The following is an 18,551-nucleotide window of genomic DNA, read 5'->3' on the forward strand; positions in this document are numbered from 1 at the left end:
TGTCAGATGACAATGTTTATATTAGCAAACGAAATTGATACTTAAGAGAAATTCATTCACAAAACCCTCGTTTACAGATTAAAGTCCCCTTCATGAAGTCCAATGAAGATTGCAATGAAATTTTTTAAACCTTTAACTGATAACTTATTTACGTTTATTTTCACCAACTACCCAAAGGACGCTATGGCTGTTGGTCTTGGTAAGCGGACTGGCATTGGTGTCATTCCAGATCTGGGATAGAATATCTTACTTTGCTGACTTCCCTGTAAATGTTAACGTAAGGATGAAATACGTCGACGAGCTGACCTTTCCCGCGATTGCTATATGTAACTTCAATTTACATAGGTATGTAATTCTCAGAATGAACATAACAGAATGCATTAGAAATATAGCCTTATTTATACCCATATAGAACGAAACTATGATTGCTTTAAAACTTTTTTTCTAAATTGTTTTATTAGCTACAAATTTGTTGATTGCATCTATTTTGTATTGGCTTATTCCAAGTGAACACATTCGTGGTCACTGTATTAAATGTTTAATGACAATGTAAAGTTAACGAAAATTATTGTCTCAGGGCGCTGATATTTTGCAGGTTGGTAATAAGGCAAATCAAATACACAATTGTCAGAAACTTAATAGCCTCGTTATGTTCAATGGCGTTGTATTCATTAGGCGTTCGGCCATCGCTGAAGCCAATCTCACTGGACTTTACGACATGTTGTACACAACGGACAATGTGGATTTCAAACAGTACAACGTCTCAACAACAGCCTCGGAACAATTCTACATAGAATCTGCGCATGACGTCTACACAATGCTCTACCAGTAAGTACCAGTATGCTTTTTCCAATAGCTTACAGTCCAAAAGTACCGTCGTAGCCTGTGTGCAAGTGTCATTGTAAAAAAGAGAATGATTTCCCAACAGCTGATAGCCGGCTCGAGTCTGCACCGACAAGCAAGGACTTACCACCCCCTTATTTAATAACTGATACAACGTTTGATACTAAACAATTATGTAAACCACATGTGTTATGGCAATACACTCAGTGGGAGACATTATACAAGCCAGAATGAGTCAAAATGCCTGGCAACCATGGCCGTAACCCTTGGCAATCTACAAAGTTTAAGATTTTTTATAAAATAGGAGATGGCGATAATTAATTAGATTAGCAAATTAGCGTAAGAAATTAAATATGCATAGTATCCATGACTTCGACCTTAGCAACCAACCAAATTTATATTCATCTTGAAGAAAATATCAGGATTGTTTAGGATGGTAAATAGAGCAAAACAAACACGAAAATGTATAGCAATTGGTATCGCACCCCAGCAACCACAAAATACTCATTTTGTTTGAAAAACACACACATTCATGATTGCTTGAGGAACTTAATACACAATAATGACACCAAACAAAAGAAAACACACATATATGATTCTAATGAAATTATACGATTTGAAATAATTTGGGATAATTGGATGGTGATGTAATATAAATGTATCCTACAAATGTAATCTCATCTGTTTTCTTTTTACATTACAGAGTTGTTGTTTTTGAGTAATTTGTAATATTTCAATATTCAGCTACAGAGCACCTAACACTTTTGAAAAACTTGAAAATTATAAAAATCCAATTATCTCAAATTAGTTTCAATTAAAAACAAGACAAAACAAATTCAAAATATGAAAGCATAAAGTGGACATACTCTTCACATAAACCACAAATAACAAAGAAGGTAAAAGGCAGTCTAAAAATTTTTTGCACCAAAAAGCTGCTAAATCCCATCAAAATGATAATGCTGCTTGATTAGGTTATTTTTTACTTTCGATCAAACGAACTTGGAAAATTAAAAGAGGCCATCTGTTGTTTACTTTGTAATGTCATAATGCAATGATCAACATAGGTTTCGGATATATTCAAACGGTGCCTAATACCTAACAAAGTGAATATTCTAAAAACGTCATTGAAAAAAGTTCAAAAGGGTGAATAATGAAGTACAAATACCTATATTTTCGTACAATAGAAGATATTCACTCTCTCACACTTTTTGTTCATGATTTTGTGATAATTTTGTAAATTCTGTACACAATTGATAGATGGGTAGGTTTGATTGGAGGTTATATTTTTGTTTATTTCGCTTTATATAGTGTATAAAATAATCATCGGCAGTGTTTTCAGTTACACGATATGTTGTCCATAGTTTAGGGCAGGGTCATAGCTTCTTTGATTATTTTGTTTTGTTCTATGTGTATGTTTGACGTTGGCTGCTTGGAGCAAGATAACAGTTGCCATACATATTTCATTTATTGTTTTATTATTTATTGGCCTGGAAATTTTTGTAGAACAATTGGCGTCATTACACCTGTTTGGTCTGCCAGGATGAAATGTAAGTATACCTGATTGAAAGCTACTGAAAGGAGATAACATCCGCGACAAACTGTACAAGCGTACATGTATGGTTTATTCTAAGACTCTAACTTGTAATTTGATTGGTGTTTTCCTTCAATTTTGTTCATTAAGTCCGACGTGGCAAGGGTCACTCGTCGATGTTGGCGTTCTTAAAGCAATTCTGACAGATTTCGGTGTTTGCTATGCCTTCAATACAGGAGAAGACGATGACGAGATACGTACAGTCAAAGACTCAGGTAACATGCTCATTGAAATTTCCTTTCTTCTAAATTCATTGGTTTCTTACATGTCAAGGAACGTGCATTATTTACGTCTGTGAAGATAACGGGCTGGGTATGTTTAATTGGACACTATGATGTCGTTAATTAACACGATTGGAACTAATTTAGGCTTTTGTTTTTAAGTTACACACATGTTTTTATGAATAATTTGTAACATTCAGCTATAGGGCACCTAACATTTTTGAGAAATTTGAAAAAACATATAATTATGAAAATCCGATTATCCCAAATTAGTTCCAATCGTGTTAATTAATAAACGCCTTTCGCCAGCAAAGCAACAACCACCATGATTTTTTTAAAGAATTCATGAATGCCTGGTGCAAGCCAAGGTTTAAGATACACTCATTGTTACATGAGCCTTTACTCTAAACGTATTCATGAAACATCTTCGTGCGATTGAAATCACGCCTCAGAGCCAAAACCATATTTGCGTGTCACCAATTTATTGTAGGCGTATTCTGTGCTCTCTGACCATTCAAAGTCGACACACGTTTTTCCTTCAATAAACGTTCGATGCACGCCTCACTAATTTAATGTCACTATGATTTGATTATAACAAAACTATTTTTCTTTGATACATAGGAAAGTCATTCGGATTTAGTGTTCTCTTAGATGCACATCAGGAAGAGTACAATATTGGGCCAGAGTTGGCAGTTGGTTTTCAGGTGATGTTGTATCCACAAGGGGAAGTTCCTCTGGTTAGTTACTTGGGCTTTGCTGTATCTGTTGGTCAAGAAGTTCGTATCGGTATTGATGTGACCAATGTAAGTATTTTTATCCTTGAATGACATGTCATTGACAATGACACAGTCCCCACTTGTTAATGAGTACTTTAACTCTTTCCCTGCCAAGTCCATATTTCACCACGTGGTCAAGAAGGTTAAAATTAATGAAACACAACATATTCCATATGGTGTATTTAAATATAATGAAAACATAAATACTGTTAACTTGATTTTTTGGACTAAAGATGCTATAACAGACCAAACCAAGTGGGTGAAAATACGTCGTGTTTTGGCTCAAAACCACTTTTTACTGACTTGGCTGATTGGGAATTGATACTGTCTGGCAGGAAAAGGGTTAATTACAAGTCCTCTGAGAGGACTACTGTGAGCTGCCTTACTAATTACAAAAGGTCATTAAAATGAATCAATTAGTAGTTAATCAACAGGATGCTGCCAAACATTTTTGCATCCTATCGTAACACTGACAGATTATCACCGGTACCATATTTCATAAAGTTTGATGCAGTACTTTGGACATTCACCCTAAAAACAAAAATCAATTATGTAAATGCAAATTACCAATTAATTTATATATGTATATGATACCACTTAGTGTCGTTGATTTGTATTTACAACACTATGAGATAAAAATCTGTACCAAGTTTCATCAAATTTAACACAGTATTTGTGGATATATCACTCTCATTAGGAAAGTTCATTACATAAGCAATTACAAATTCATTAACTTGACACTGATTAATGTCTTTTTCACAGTTAAAGCAATTTGAGCTCAACATCTGTACCAAGTTTCATGAAATTTGTTGAACTATTTCCTGACATATCAGGCTTGTTACCAAAATTCATTAAATATGCAAATAAACAATTAATACATATCTTTGCACGCTATCAGGTAGGCGTTATCTGCTACATATCTTTGCACGCCATTTGACTACTGGAAGGAAAAAATCTGTACCATGTTTCATTGATCATGATGTAGCATTATTAGACATATGACAATAATTATGAAAGTTCATTAAATATGTAAATTAGCAATTAATTGACAGGATACTCCTTAATGTGTTCACATAGTATTATAATGCTGACAGATCAATATCTGCACCACGTTTCATATAATTTAAAACAGTATTTCCGGAGATAGCCCACTAATTAGGAAAAGGAACGAAATATGCAAATTAGCATTTAATTAACATAATACTGCTAAGTGTCTATGTACACTATTGTGGGGCTATGTGCTAAAGATTTGTACCATTTGTTTCATAAAATCTGTTGCAGTATATTCTAGACATCACCCTTATTTCAAAAATTCATCAAATATGCAAATTAGCAATTAATTGATGCAATACTGACATATGTCATTGACTGATATAAGAACTCTGTGTGGAAAACATCTGCACAAAGTTTCATCAAATTTGGCACAGTTGTATCAGAAACAGCGCTCTAATCCCGAATTATGCAAATTAGCACTAATTATGCATGCCACACCAATATAAATGAACCTGCATATGTATGCCATAGTGTAGTATCCTTGTACTAAGTTTAAAAAGAATTGGCACAGGCCTATCTCAGATATCTGCATTCATGAGCCCCTATGCATGGACACAGCATTAATATTAATACAATCCTGGAACCCCTGTGGATCATACCTGGGGAGCCTGTGGATGGATATCAAATACAGGAAAGAAAGCGGCCGTCACACAGGCATTTTTGATCGAATCATTAAAAAAATCGGCATGCAAATATATGTGATAAGGATTAATATATGTTACGTGAACGAACGCACAGTCGTCAAATATAGGAAACAAAATGGCCGCCTCACAGCCATTTTAGACCGGATCAGAACAAAAATCAATGTTCATATGTATAATATATAGCGTAATTTATGTACCATGTTTGAAAGGAATCGCTCGTAGCATCACTGAGAAATATGCGTGAACATACGCACTGACATCAAATACAGGAAACAAAATGGGCGCCAGACGGCCATATTGGATTGGATCATAAAACAAATCGACGTGCATATGTATGGCATAGATAATAATCCTTGTACCAAGTTTGAACGAAATCGCTCCAGGCGTCTCTGAGATATCTGCGTGAACGGACGGACGCACTGATGGACGGACGGTGTCCGTGGGGACTAAAAATACTAGATTTGAAGAGTGATGGTGCAATATAATCTATTATTTCATAGGTTTTGACATGCTACACGAGTTTACATGAAAGGGTTAAGAGTACTTTAAATTTTGTAGTGAGAATGCAACGTCATTTGGACATTACTATTCTTCAAGACTCATGACTTTTACCTGCTTTTTTAATGTTTCATATATTTGTGTGTAATACTTTTATGCAAATAATAACCAGATTGACAAAATCGAGGTACTTTATCTTATAATACATAAACGATAAATGTGTATCCATTTGGTAAAATGATTTAAATTTCTCACAAACGGGTAGTAATATTAACTTACGAATATGTTGTAATTCAGAACTTTGATTTTGCAGATAACGAATCTCACGTCCCCACACGGTACTTGCGGAGAGAAGTCTTTGAAGTATTATGAAAAATATTCACGAAATGCTTGCCGAATGGAGTGTTCCACAGATTTTATTGTGAAAACTTGTGGATGCAAAATGTTTTACATGCCAGGTACTACATTTACATCATTTCTTCCATTGACGATAAAGGTCACTTCAACACGTTGCAAAATCAATATCCTCATCCCTATGAGTACACATTACATGTTGTCTTGTTCATAAACTGGTTTTATGAAAGTAGGTTCGAAAAACGTCATTTAAAATAAGTTATCCATATGTCAACAGGAAATATACCGATATGTGACCTCGAAACGTCCTATTACTGTAGCCGAGCAGCGTTAGGTGAGTAGGCTTATAGTCATCATTATCAACTATGTAGTTCGACCAATCATGTATATTCCCCTTGATTCCTATGTCGAATGTACACATGAGAGGTTATATTTGTCTAGATTTTGATATTTACCACCCACTACTGAATCCCTGGTTTGATCGTTCATGGTGAGTCAAAACGAGGTCGAATAATTAGCCTGCCTTGTAAGCTGCTTTTTAATGATGAATACCTTCTAAGTCGCCTAGTTTTATGAATATCCACATCTGCAATGTACGATTTTTAGATTAAATTTTGACGTCGTCCATTGTACGTCCTTTATAAATATGAAAATGTATATACAAGCACTTTCTATTCCTAATTTTCTATAATTTTGAATATTGGATAATATAAGTTCGCAGTGCAGTGCGACAAGGTTTGCACCTTGTAACACTAAGTTGCATCGTCAATCATAGAAAATACAGCCGATTTTCGGTTCTAATTGATTATGCTACGATTGCAATTTGCTACACGAATAAATAATTTAATTTCTTTCTTATTTGAATTCTTCAAATTGCAATCATAATGGTAATTTTCTATTAAGTTGTCTAAGTGTCAAAACGTTATCTTTCCAGCTATGGTAGCAAACATGAGCAATACATGTGAATGCCCAGTTCCTTGCTCCCAGCTGATCTACAAACCAATCATGTCAAGTGCAAAGTTTACGTCAGATATTTTTAACGCCTACCTGGAAGGATATTTTCAGTTACCTATCGGACACTTTGAGTAAGTAGTTTCGGTCATTGCTGGCTTCTTTAGTGAATCACTTAACTTCCAGGAAAGTCAAAGTATTGAATATCCCATGGTTCATTTCCGAAAATCGACCATTTACTATTTTGATAAGAAAAGAAATTCCATTTATTTTTCTTGATGTATTTACAGGCGTGTGTGCTTAATCCTTACTCTAGCGATGTCCCCGAGAGATCCCTCGCCCAAGCGAATATTAGCATTATGAATTATACATGATGGTAATCCTGAAACCTTTGTTAAAATCTCTTTGTCATGAATAATGCTATAACTATATTATCACTTTAGAATATCGAAAATGATGTGCCAAAACAATGTACAATTCAACATGATATAATTTTAGAAGGGGGTAAAAAAGCCAATATTCTGATCACTCGAAATATCATGTGAATCATCATGTTAAATATGTTGGTTTGGTTCCCTTTACCTTTTCGAGCCTCGGCCTGGTTGGTAGACGTTTATAAGCATCTATGTGTCCATTGATAAGATGTTTTCGCCCGTTAAATATACATAGCATATAGCATATAGCTGTAGCTATCTACAAGGGAATATTCGATAGTTTACATACCATAAGCAATGAGTTGCAAAACATGAAATTTCACGCACAAGGTAATGTTGCTACGAGAGGATTAAACAATGTGCAGTACCTTGTGAAGTACAAACAAGTAATGGTTGCTTAATTAGTATTGCCAATTATATCATACCCGCCTATTTCTAAGGGTTAAATAGTCTCCTTGGTGATTATTCATGCCTTTGAGCTCACATTACAGTGCTCCCAGACAATTGTGGGAAATTAGTCAAAATTGATTCATAGGTGAAATGAAATAGCTCAATCATGAGTCATAAAGTCAATACGATTGGAAGTAATTTGGGATTATTGGATTTTCATATTTTTCAAATTTCTCAAAAATGTTAGGCGCACTACAAGTTAATATTGCGATATTACAAATTACTCGTAAAAACAAGTGTGTAACTTAAAAAGAAAAGCAGATGAGCTTACATTTGCTTATCAAATAGGCATTACTTCACCATACAATTATCCGACATAAGTTCCAATCGTGTTGAACGAAAGTCACTGACTGCATGCCTCGTTTGCTAGGTAGAAAATCTCAGAACTTCATTTCGGTTGCTTGAACTATAAAAATTGAAATAAAAATTGTTCTTATTGTCTTTCGTAATTGCGAACGATATTAACATTTTATGAATATTTCACCAGCAAAAATATTGCAAGGGTCAACATATTCTTCCAAGAATTGGCTGTACATGAAGTTCAGGAAGTGAAGGCTTACAATATATTTGGGCTACTATGTAAGTGATATTTAACTTAGGATGAAACTTCAATTGGTTTGTTTTTGCTATTAATTTTTTTACACTATCTGCGATTTCTATATGGGAAAGACGTATTACTTGTCATCTTCTTGTCCCTTTGAAATTAACACCAGATTAATACAAAAGTTCTGCGTCTATTCGTCCTCTTCTTCTTTAGATGTTATTATTGTAGTTGGTGTGGTAGTTACTGTTTCGCCGTGAAACTTTTCTCCGACAACGAGTTCATGTTAATGATGATGAGTTGATGATCAGTTCAACAGAGAGTGAATTTGGATAGGATAAATGGACAATGCAAAACAGACAGAATAACATACATTAATTTTACAAACATTAACCCTTTAAACCCGGCTCTGACAGAAATGTCCGATGACGTCATAGAGTACCAGGGGGCCAGGGTGCAAAGGGTTAATATGCCAAAGACATGATCACACACCACACTATACGTTCCTTCCTGACATAATCATACTCAGCAACGCGAATCAAAGAAAATTACACTCCTTAAATGTGCATGCACGATAGTTGTCTTAATGACGTTTGATACTCACTCGATGTTTAATATTTACAAGAATTCTAAATCCGTTATTATAGACATACGAACTTAACGAAAACGATATTTTTGTTGGGCAAACTTTATCTATAACACTTCAAAATATGTAAATTTGACAAGTTTATCGTATATATCAAGGACGGAATACGTTTGACTCGAGGTCTTGAAATATTTTGCCATGTAGATCAGTTTACCTATCCTTTGTGCAATACAAACATGTAACAACTCCACGTAGTTTTTTTCTGTCACATTATCATATCATCATCGTTTAGCACTAGCGATGGTATTGAGTACTTTATTTCGATTTATTTCGTTGTATCGAAGAGTATACATGTTCATTGCATAGTCAGGAATAATTTAGCAGTTGCCAATATATATGCGTTCGTTGAACTTTGTTCACTCTCGTAAACAAGTAGATCAAAAGTTTATGAAACGACCACATACATATCTTACATCTATTACAAGCTGCAATATTATCAGCATTCTGCGATCAAATACATAGTTTATTAATCTACATAATTTCATTAATCCAGGTGACATAGGTGGCTCCCTTGGTTTATGGCTTGGTGGAAGTATACTGACTGTCATAGAGATCATTGATATCTGCTTCAAAGGATGTTGCAGTTCAGCGTGGCGCTAAGAATGTCATCATCTTCAATGTTTAATAACAGCACCGACTGTGACCTACTGATGTAAATACTGGTTTTGGCTAAGATTTCAACATTTCCCTGGTAAAATACGCATATTAGCGATGCTTGAAGACTTTATAGCGTCATGTGTTGTTAATTGACAGGATTATTGCTCCCAAGACCTCATTATTTACACAAGGCTGCTAATGTGACACCGCTACAGGCTGAAGTCATATCAACCTTTCATAAAGGGTGTCTACTTGTATGGACCATTTGTGGCAAACTCTTTTTATAATTATGGATACTTGATTGATAATAATGATAAAAAGCTACACATGTTGTCGTAAGTTTGGTCAGCACTGTTCGCAATCATCAGTAACTTTGGCAGTGTTTAAACTACTTACATCGACATTTCTCGACGTTATCATTTTCCCTAGCACTTTCGTATTCCATGAGGTAGTTGTGTACAGTAACCAGAATGATAGTCAACCTTCTACCTTCTGTGATACATAAGTATGCCGTACACATATACAAAAGCGGAAAAGAAAACATCAATACTCCAAAGATTTCAACTTGAGCTGTTAAACGCAATGACATGATGGATACTAGGGTTGTTTTTGTTTTCACGGAAACAGTTATGCAGCTGCAGTTGATTCAGTTTAGGTTACCAATACAATCAGAAGGGTAAGATACACTGTCGTCTGGTATCTTAACCACTTCATTAAAGACAGGAAGATATAACTACAGGGCACATCAGTCTTTATATTACCCATATGAAAGAAAGGATAGATGGATCTTGTTGTCAGGAGTAATAAACAAGTGATTATGTAGGGGGTGTCAAAAACTTAATTGCACTTTAAAAAGATGTCCAAAGTTATGTAACTTACTATGTCCCCTTCATCTATTTGCTTGAATGTAGTGACAATTAACCGAAATCAATAGATAACGTTAATGAGGTTTTAAGTTATCCGTCTTCTTAAACTGTAACAATTTAGTTTCACGTGCTTATCAATAAATGTCATGTAGACAATGTATCCTTTAATGTATTTTGTATGGATGTAAAAAGACATTAAATAGTTGGGATGTTTTTTGTTGAAACAACAACTGTGCAAAGTATGACAAAACCTTATGTCACGTGCATAATTTTATCAAATTTAATGTCATCCTAGGTTTCTGTACATCAGTATTGTTCTTTCCAACCCCATTTGATAATCACCATTAAATGTTTGTGGCTCACTCCTAATACATATAAGTTGAATTAACAACCGTATTATAGTATATTTCTAAATCAGATCAATTGAAATGTATCACTTAACAGTGAAAAGTGAAACGTATATCGGATTGCACATGTTGTCAAATGGAGTTGAATTGTGACAAAAACCAGGACGTTGACGATCAGTACACTTGAAGTTAAAGCTATTGTGTTTAATGAACTGTACATGCTAAAGTTGCAGAGATGTTTTGACTCAATCGTATGGCCGTGCTCATCAAATAACAGAAGATTTGTAGCTACTATGAAACGGAAACTTGTGCGAGAGCTGCGAGTTAGCAAACTGTGCCGTTTTCTTATTATAATCGAATGGTTTGATTTCAATGCCGTTGCTCAAACACAAGTTGATGAAACAGAAACATTAATTCAAGAACAAGTTCATTGTCGGTTTCTGTAAATTTGCGCACGTATGTGAGTGTGTTTTGTTGTTATACTCATGAGAACAATTTGCTTCGGAAAAAATGCAATCTTAAAGAGGTACTCCTACTTGGTAACATTTTTAAAACACATTTTTTTAATGCGAACGGTCGATATTTGACATGGCGACTGCGCACGGATCGCGAGATATCGATAAAAACATGTCCTCAAAAAAGTTAAAGTTTGAATTCCGGTGGCCCACCTGAATTCAGCTTCCGAACATAGAACGTTCGGCACTGGGGCCATTGTCAACTAAGCTATGAAGTACGAGTCTACGCTGATGCTGCTGTACGCCAAATCAGTACCACTCGCGTCGGTGAGCGGCCATGTCCCATGGGAGAAAGCCGAGTCCTACTGACTCGGCAAACAAACGAAAAACAAAGTTTGCTGATTCCACCAGAATTCGCATAGGTGACTAGCACAGATAAGTGCGGTTGATACATAGTATGCGTAGTGGTCGCCGCGTGGTATGCGCGCATACCACACGCGGCGGCCGCAATGTATCGAACCACGCGAAACTGTGTGGCGGACGACAAAATGTAGTCATCAGAGGCAACTGATATTTTACACGTAAAAACTGATATCTATGTGGTATTGTTTAAAAATTTAATACAACTGAATAATGAAAACGACAAAAACTAAGGAGAAGTTTTTAAAAAGAATTGTCAGAGGTAAAGGCATTGATAATGATGTATATAAAGTCATCACAGTATGAGGTAAATAAGTTGCGTCATTCGAACGTTTTTGGACTCCTTAGAATATCGTCAATCAGCACAACAACACACTTTCGGGGGATTTCGGGTCATAACCAGAAACGATCGTAAAACTTCGGGATGTGAAAAATACGCTTTGGAAATGACATGTTTTTATCGATATCTCGCAATCCGCGCGGAGTCGCCACGTCAAATATCGACCGTTGGCATTAAAAAAATGTGTTTTAAAAATGTTACCAAGTGGGAGTGCCTCTTTAAAATCCATTAATCTTTAGACCAATATTTCAATATACATGTCGTCAAACATAATTCTGTCTCTTAAATTATGAGTGGTGGCCAGGCCACTTTCTTGACAAGCATCTTTAGGGCTTGACACAACACCAGTATAAAAGGAAACAATTTCGAATGAGCTTGTCTTAAACCTGGAAGAAATAAACATTGATCTTGTGCAGTACATAAAGTTGCAGCAAATTCAAGGATTTGCCTGATAGGTTATTTGTACTCTCCATCATTTAAGAAGCAAAAGAACCAATTGCAGGACTTTATCAACATTAAAAATGTCAAACGGTCACTTAATGATAATATTAAGACAACGATAAAATAATGTCTCCCTTACGCGTTTACGTAAAACGACGTAGATAATGTTTCGTGCTACTGCATCTTATTGATGTGCAATACAAGTCAATAGAAAATGTCAACAGATTTAAAGCATAAAGTGTTAAAAGATTGTTAATCACGTGAAAATTAGATCAACTTTATGCAAATTGATGTCAACAGTCTTTTCTCTGCTATTCAGGTAATTGCCTGTAATTAGACAATTTAGAATGAATGTTATGCATGTTATTTTTTGCATTGTCGACTGTTCGGCGGCCTTTTGTACAACGGAACGCCATCGTGGTAATAGACTACAGTAAGCTATTATATCAATAATCAGAAAGGACCAATCGATTTCAGGAAACCTTTTTAGTTTTATGTCAATCTGTTCTCAAATATTATTCAAAGTTTCTAATTTAGTTCATAGACCCTGGCTGGTCAATGTTTAGTTTAAATGCCCAAACTCTCCCTGGCATCGATGTTTTGCCAAGAATCATTCTAATATTTCGATCTAAATATGCTACAAACAGAGCCTATCGCAGTTAATAGGAGCAAAAATTATCAAGGAGAGCAAACGGTGAAGAAATCTGATTGTCAGTATGGGCGCATTTCAAACGAACTTTATGCTTACTTTTGTCGAAGATGTATTTAGCACTTGCATCTCATGATTATAGTCTGTCATTGGAATACAACCTTTCCATTGGATGGCATTAGAATCAGATTTATGAAAGAATTGCTTTCTGTCCACTACGGAGTAGTATTAGCAGCTTGGTGTGCATTGAGTAAGATGTTGGGCACCCACTACTGTTCTGTGAAACGTTCAGTCACCCCATCCCAACCAATTTTTCGCTGCCCCTCACCAATTTTCTCCTCAGCACTCATGTCTTTGATTGTTGTCATTCTCTTACACACCGACTACTGCACTGTAACATTCAACGTTACAGAGGTTGCTGAGTATAGAATGACCGTATTTTGAAGCCCACATTGATATTATAGCTTTTAGGTGGAGAAAAACATAATTTACACATTTCGTGCCTATCTTTCCATGTACTGTTATCGTAAACATAGATGTGTATCCGTCTGTGATGGGTATACCGCTTAGTTTTACCAATTTGATATATTTATTTATTCGCATGGTAACTCAAAACGACAGCGTTTTGTGACATCGCTTGCTCATTGGTGGTTCGTTTAAGAACCATTCATGTGGCAGTCTGTGAATGTCTTTGAAAAAGCACGCCGTAGGCACGGTTCGGAAAAAATTGACAGGTCACCATATATGACGTCCAGCAGGAGTAATCTTCTCTGTGAATAATATTGCAATGGCCAAGATCAATGTCAGCATGCGCAAATTTAATGAGGGGCTGCCAACTGTAGTTTATCTCTTCATATACTTTATTGAAGAATAATACTATTTTAGCATTTACTACAAAAATCAGAGTCTTGAAAACGATTCAAGGTATGGGCACAAACGACCAAGATAGATACATGTAATTAATGCAAGCGAGGAGGGAGACTCTAAGAAATAATGACGATTTGCTTATATCCATCCATAACTCTGTGTTTGAACTGTGGCGTACGAGTTCGAAAAAATCCAAAAGCCTTAAAGGACAAGATAAAGCCTGGAGGAACCATTTTGTCCATTGTTGCTGACGATATCAGGATCTCTGGTGTAGGAACGACGGTCGCCCTTCTAAGAAGGCAAGTATCTCTTTACTCTCGGAATTTTAAGTATTGAATCCAAAACCACATCGAAAATTGTGTTTTGTGAACAGTATAACATTCCTTACGAATATTGTGAGATATCCGTAATTCGAAACTTTTTTGGTGTATACAAACTTAAAGTGCAATTTTCCTTTTTTTGTAATGTAACTTCAATTTCGACTTTTCACCTTTGCATATTTTAAGTTATTATAAGAAATGTTGTGTTAGTGTATATCAGGGACGGAAAACCCAAAACCCAAAAATATCTATTTAAGTTATCTTTATTAACGAGGATGTATATCAACGGAAGAATACAACGGTTTTCAGCATATTCTATCTGCGCAAACACTGACAGAAGATAAAATGCTCGTCATATCTTTTGATCTGTTTAGCTGAGATAAATACATAACGAACAAACAGTCCATGAATTGGAAGTCAGCTTTATGTCAAAACAATGTGAACAATGAAACTTGCAACATTTAATGACTACAAGGTCATTAAAGTCGGACCATGGTCACTTTAAAAAGGAGCTCTTTGTGAAGTCAGCGATATCCATTAATGGCCATCGATTGTAAACGATTGCATGGTATAAAGAAATTATTTGTAGATTGACACAATTCGCCTATTCTGTAGTGTGGGTGTACATAAGTGTAGTTCATTTGTATTACTGGGAAAAAAAAGCGGTTCATTTCGTTGGACATCACGCCTCTTTAACCAAGCATCTCTGGACGAAAGTACTCCCTTTAGGTTTGAACTCTTATATTTTCTGTACTTGGCTTAGTTTTAAATGAAGTTGCTTTTCAGTTGAAATTTGAAGGCCAAGTATCGATTTTCCAGTGCGTGAGCAGGTTGTCATCAGCGATAACTTCTTCCAGTTTTATTCTTATCTACATAACTTTCTTCTCCTCCTTGGCATGAATATAATAGTTATTTTAGCCTTTGGCTTGCTTGAAGTGTTCTGACTTTAAAGAAATTATCGTTCCTTGTTAAATAGACTATAAAGTGACGTTGTCGAAAAGTTTGACCCAAATTAAAGCCTACCCAGAAAATATTATTGTACACACGTTCAAGATGGTGAACAGGAAGTACAGTGACAAAGATAATTTCTTGGCCTTTGTAATATTTATATCAATCGCCAATGATACAGTTTACTTGGTAAGAAAAAATATATTCCTTTTCTATTTACCGACTAAAGTAATTTGCTCTTAAATATTCAATTTTTTACGTATGCAGCCCTTTGATTAATGATTTCCCCCATGAAAATTGATAACTGATAGAACTAAACTGTTTAACATCGTACATGTGATACTGTGTCCTGCAGATCAAAGGACGCTTCCTTTGTAACAGATCTTTACTCAGGCCGTTTTGGCTTAAATGGAGGTATATTGAATAATGTATTAACCTCTGAGTAAATGCGTTGATGCCGCTTCATATTAAAGACTCCACCGAGACATGTTTGACATGACATGATTAACATCTGACATTACGATGTGAAATTCCCATCAGTGAACAGTATTTTGGTCAAAAAGGATTTCCGCAGCCGGGATCTTGCAATATTGACAACCCAAACTTCACTATATCAAAATTAAACAGATAGTTTACTCTGTAGGAGGCCCCTTTTACCTCGTAAAAGTATCAAAATAAAGATTGTTTAGTTTTTATTTGATCTCGGTTAACCTTGACCCTCACTATTTATGTGTAGATAATTAACGAGATCAGCTCTTGAGATTCCCGATAGGTATCTCTTTGTATTGATCGAAATTACACAAACAGCGAAAGTCAGTTGATTGATTAAATATAAACAATAAATTATGATAATGTGCATTTGCGAGTAAATAAATCGAAATGGACACCATGAAAGGAACACCGTCTACGGGACAGTTTAACCACAATACAGTGACACATTCAAGGCGGACAATACCCGGCGCCAATCATCGGGATATGCATTTGTGTGACCAAAATAACACGATTGGAACTAATTTGGGATAATTGGATTTTCATATTTTGCAAATTTGTAAAAGTGTAAGGTGCCGTATGACTGAATGTTGCAATATCGCAAATTACTCATAAAAATGTAAAAAAGAAAAGCAGATGAGCTCACATTTGTAGATTAAATCGACATATTCACCATCGAATTATATTAAATAAGTTCAAATTATGTTAAATGTAAATTTGTTATTCACAATTGTTTTAAATAGGGTTTGGACGAGTCTGTTTTGAGTTTCTGAAACATTGATGGTCTCGTAATGTGTAAACACACCCTATCTTACGGTGAGAAATCTGTCCGCAATACCCAAATCTGTTGGCATAAACATGTTGTTAGTCTCACATAAGCCCCCCCTGTTTATGTTGAACTTTTGCCACCTTAAAAGTTTCTTTTGCAAATAGTTACAAACTCACAAGCCTTGGGAATGATGTCGCATTTAGGGGATACATATCATCAACAACTGACTTTAGAGTACACTATTTCCATTATGATTTAAGTTACATTACACAGGCTTCTTTCAGAGCAAACTGGCGAAATTGTCATAAAGTTTCACTGATTTACAAACGTTCACACCTAAAAGTATACAATGATCACTTGAGTTCGCAATTCGCGCCATAATTGAATAGGCCATAATTGGCATAGGTCATAATTGATTTCCTTTTAGCCTAAAACAATTCTACAGGTTTAGTTATTCGGTTGTACCTATTGAATTTTACTGACCTTTACGTAAAAATGTTGAGTGTAGTAAATCTAATCTACTATCATTCATGTACCGGCTCACTTTTGCCAAATAAACTCACATATTGTAAAGTTGCTGATACGACTACCATCTGTCATGACAAAGTACTCGGCATGTTTTGTCTTTTTGTGAAGCACGGTGGAAAGTGTATAAAGAGAAGTGATCGATAGACAACATGCAATGAAATATAAGAGGAACTGTTCTCTCTCTCTTATTAATAAAGTTAGTCAAGTACTAATTGAATTAATAATTGCAAATCTCGCAATTGACAAACTTAGTTGAATTTGAATACAATGAAACTGAATTGCAAACGAACATTCTCCTAAATTTTATTGGTCAGGTCGTCTTTCAAAAGTAACCAGGCAACATATGTGCGTCCAAAGGATGTCTATATAAACTCCAGTTGCCAAAATACGCAACATGGAAATTTCCAACGTAAGCAGCAGACTAACGAATTGGCATTGCCTGGTGGGGATGAGTAACAAAGACGACAGCCATCGTCACGTCATTAAAACCTTATGTACACACAAAAGGCAAGAAGCGCTCTAATTTATTTACAGAAGATGAAATCAATCGATTCGTGCAAGCATTTATCACCAACGCTAGTTTGTCGAATCATTTGAGATCAAGATCATGATTTGACTTCACTGCAAAAAGCGGTTCACGCTCAAAGATGTGGGCAAAGAAGAATAAGATCGATATACATGTGATTAATGTCGGTGGGGAAAATATATCGTTGGAGAACGTAGCGTCACTGGAACAAAGTCTTGACCTCGAGACCGCAGGAGAAAAAGAGGGTCTTGGCAAAAATGCTAAAGATGTTAAGAAAGAGAAGCAGCGTCTTAAATTTATTCTATCTAGAGTTGCTGATGACATAAGCATTGCTGGAGTTCAAATCGTTGCTGGAAAGTCAGTCGTTCTGCTAAGAAGGCAAGTGCACGTCTACTCATCTCGTATGATTTCAAATACATTCAGTAATACGGCCCTTAGTTTTATCGTAAGAAATTTTCCCACTATCTCCTCTTTTCTGGTGACTGTATAATAATAACCTAGAATGTCAGAAAGGGAAAACCCCTTCAACCAATTTTTTTTCTCTGATGCAGAATTTTATGCAACATTGAATGTGCAGTTGTTCTATACTATACTCTGTACTTCAAGATTATATTTTTCGTAAAAATATATTTACAGAAGAACTCTTAGTTTTTCATTCTCTGATAAGCAAAAATGAAAAGTGGTTAACCGGTTATCTGATCTGGAAAAAGCCAACATGGCACCACAGTAACGTTTTCCTCAGAAGAAAGAATTAAAGCTCCATTAGCTGTATCTTTTTGCATTTTCTTACAATAGTATAACTTGAAATCAAATGCAGCCAAAGTAAAAATGCATACCGAAGTGTGACGAGAAACGTTTCGAACATTTGCGACGCAAGCGTAACCTAAATTTCAAGAACTAATTTCTTCGAGTCGGAACTCAAATATGATCATCACAAATACACGAGTAAATTCACGTGTGAACTAATTAAACAAAATCAATAGGGGA

General features: G+C 35.5%; 1 protein-coding gene across 1 annotated transcript; it reads left to right on the forward strand.

The window, feature by feature from the left end:
• Positions 1-180: 180 nt before the first annotated feature.
• LOC139136111 (acid-sensing ion channel 2-like) lies at positions 181-10,586 on the forward strand. Its single transcript, XM_070703886.1, has 9 exons — positions 181-345; positions 676-828; positions 2,525-2,649; positions 3,277-3,458; positions 5,940-6,084; positions 6,258-6,314; positions 6,915-7,065; positions 8,303-8,394; positions 9,496-10,586. The coding sequence occupies exons 1-9, from the start codon at positions 284-286 to the stop codon at positions 9,600-9,602; spliced, it is 1,074 nt and encodes a 357-aa protein (XP_070559987.1). The 5' UTR covers positions 181-283; the 3' UTR covers positions 9,603-10,586.
• The last annotated feature ends 7,965 nt before the right edge of the window (positions 10,587-18,551 follow it).

Source organism: Ptychodera flava, chromosome 7, assembly GCF_041260155.1.
Source record: "Ptychodera flava strain L36383 chromosome 7, AS_Pfla_20210202, whole genome shotgun sequence".
NCBI classification, from domain to species: Eukaryota; Metazoa; Hemichordata; class Enteropneusta; family Ptychoderidae; genus Ptychodera; species Ptychodera flava.

What these genes read in the sequence shown, in the direction of transcription:
- LOC139136111 (XM_070703886.1), top strand. Translation starts at nt 284, where the DNA reads ATGAAATACGTCGACGAGCTGACCTTTCCCGCGATTGCTATATGTAAC. An exon ending in GTCTACACAATGCTCTACCA is followed by an intron (nt 829 to 2,524) that starts GTAAGTACCAGT and finishes TTGTTCATTAAG; the next exon opens with TCCGACGTGGCAAGGGTCAC. An exon ending in CTGTAGCCGAGCAGCGTTAG is followed by an intron (nt 6,315 to 6,914) that starts GTGAGTAGGCTT and finishes TTATCTTTCCAG; the next exon opens with CTATGGTAGCAAACATGAGC.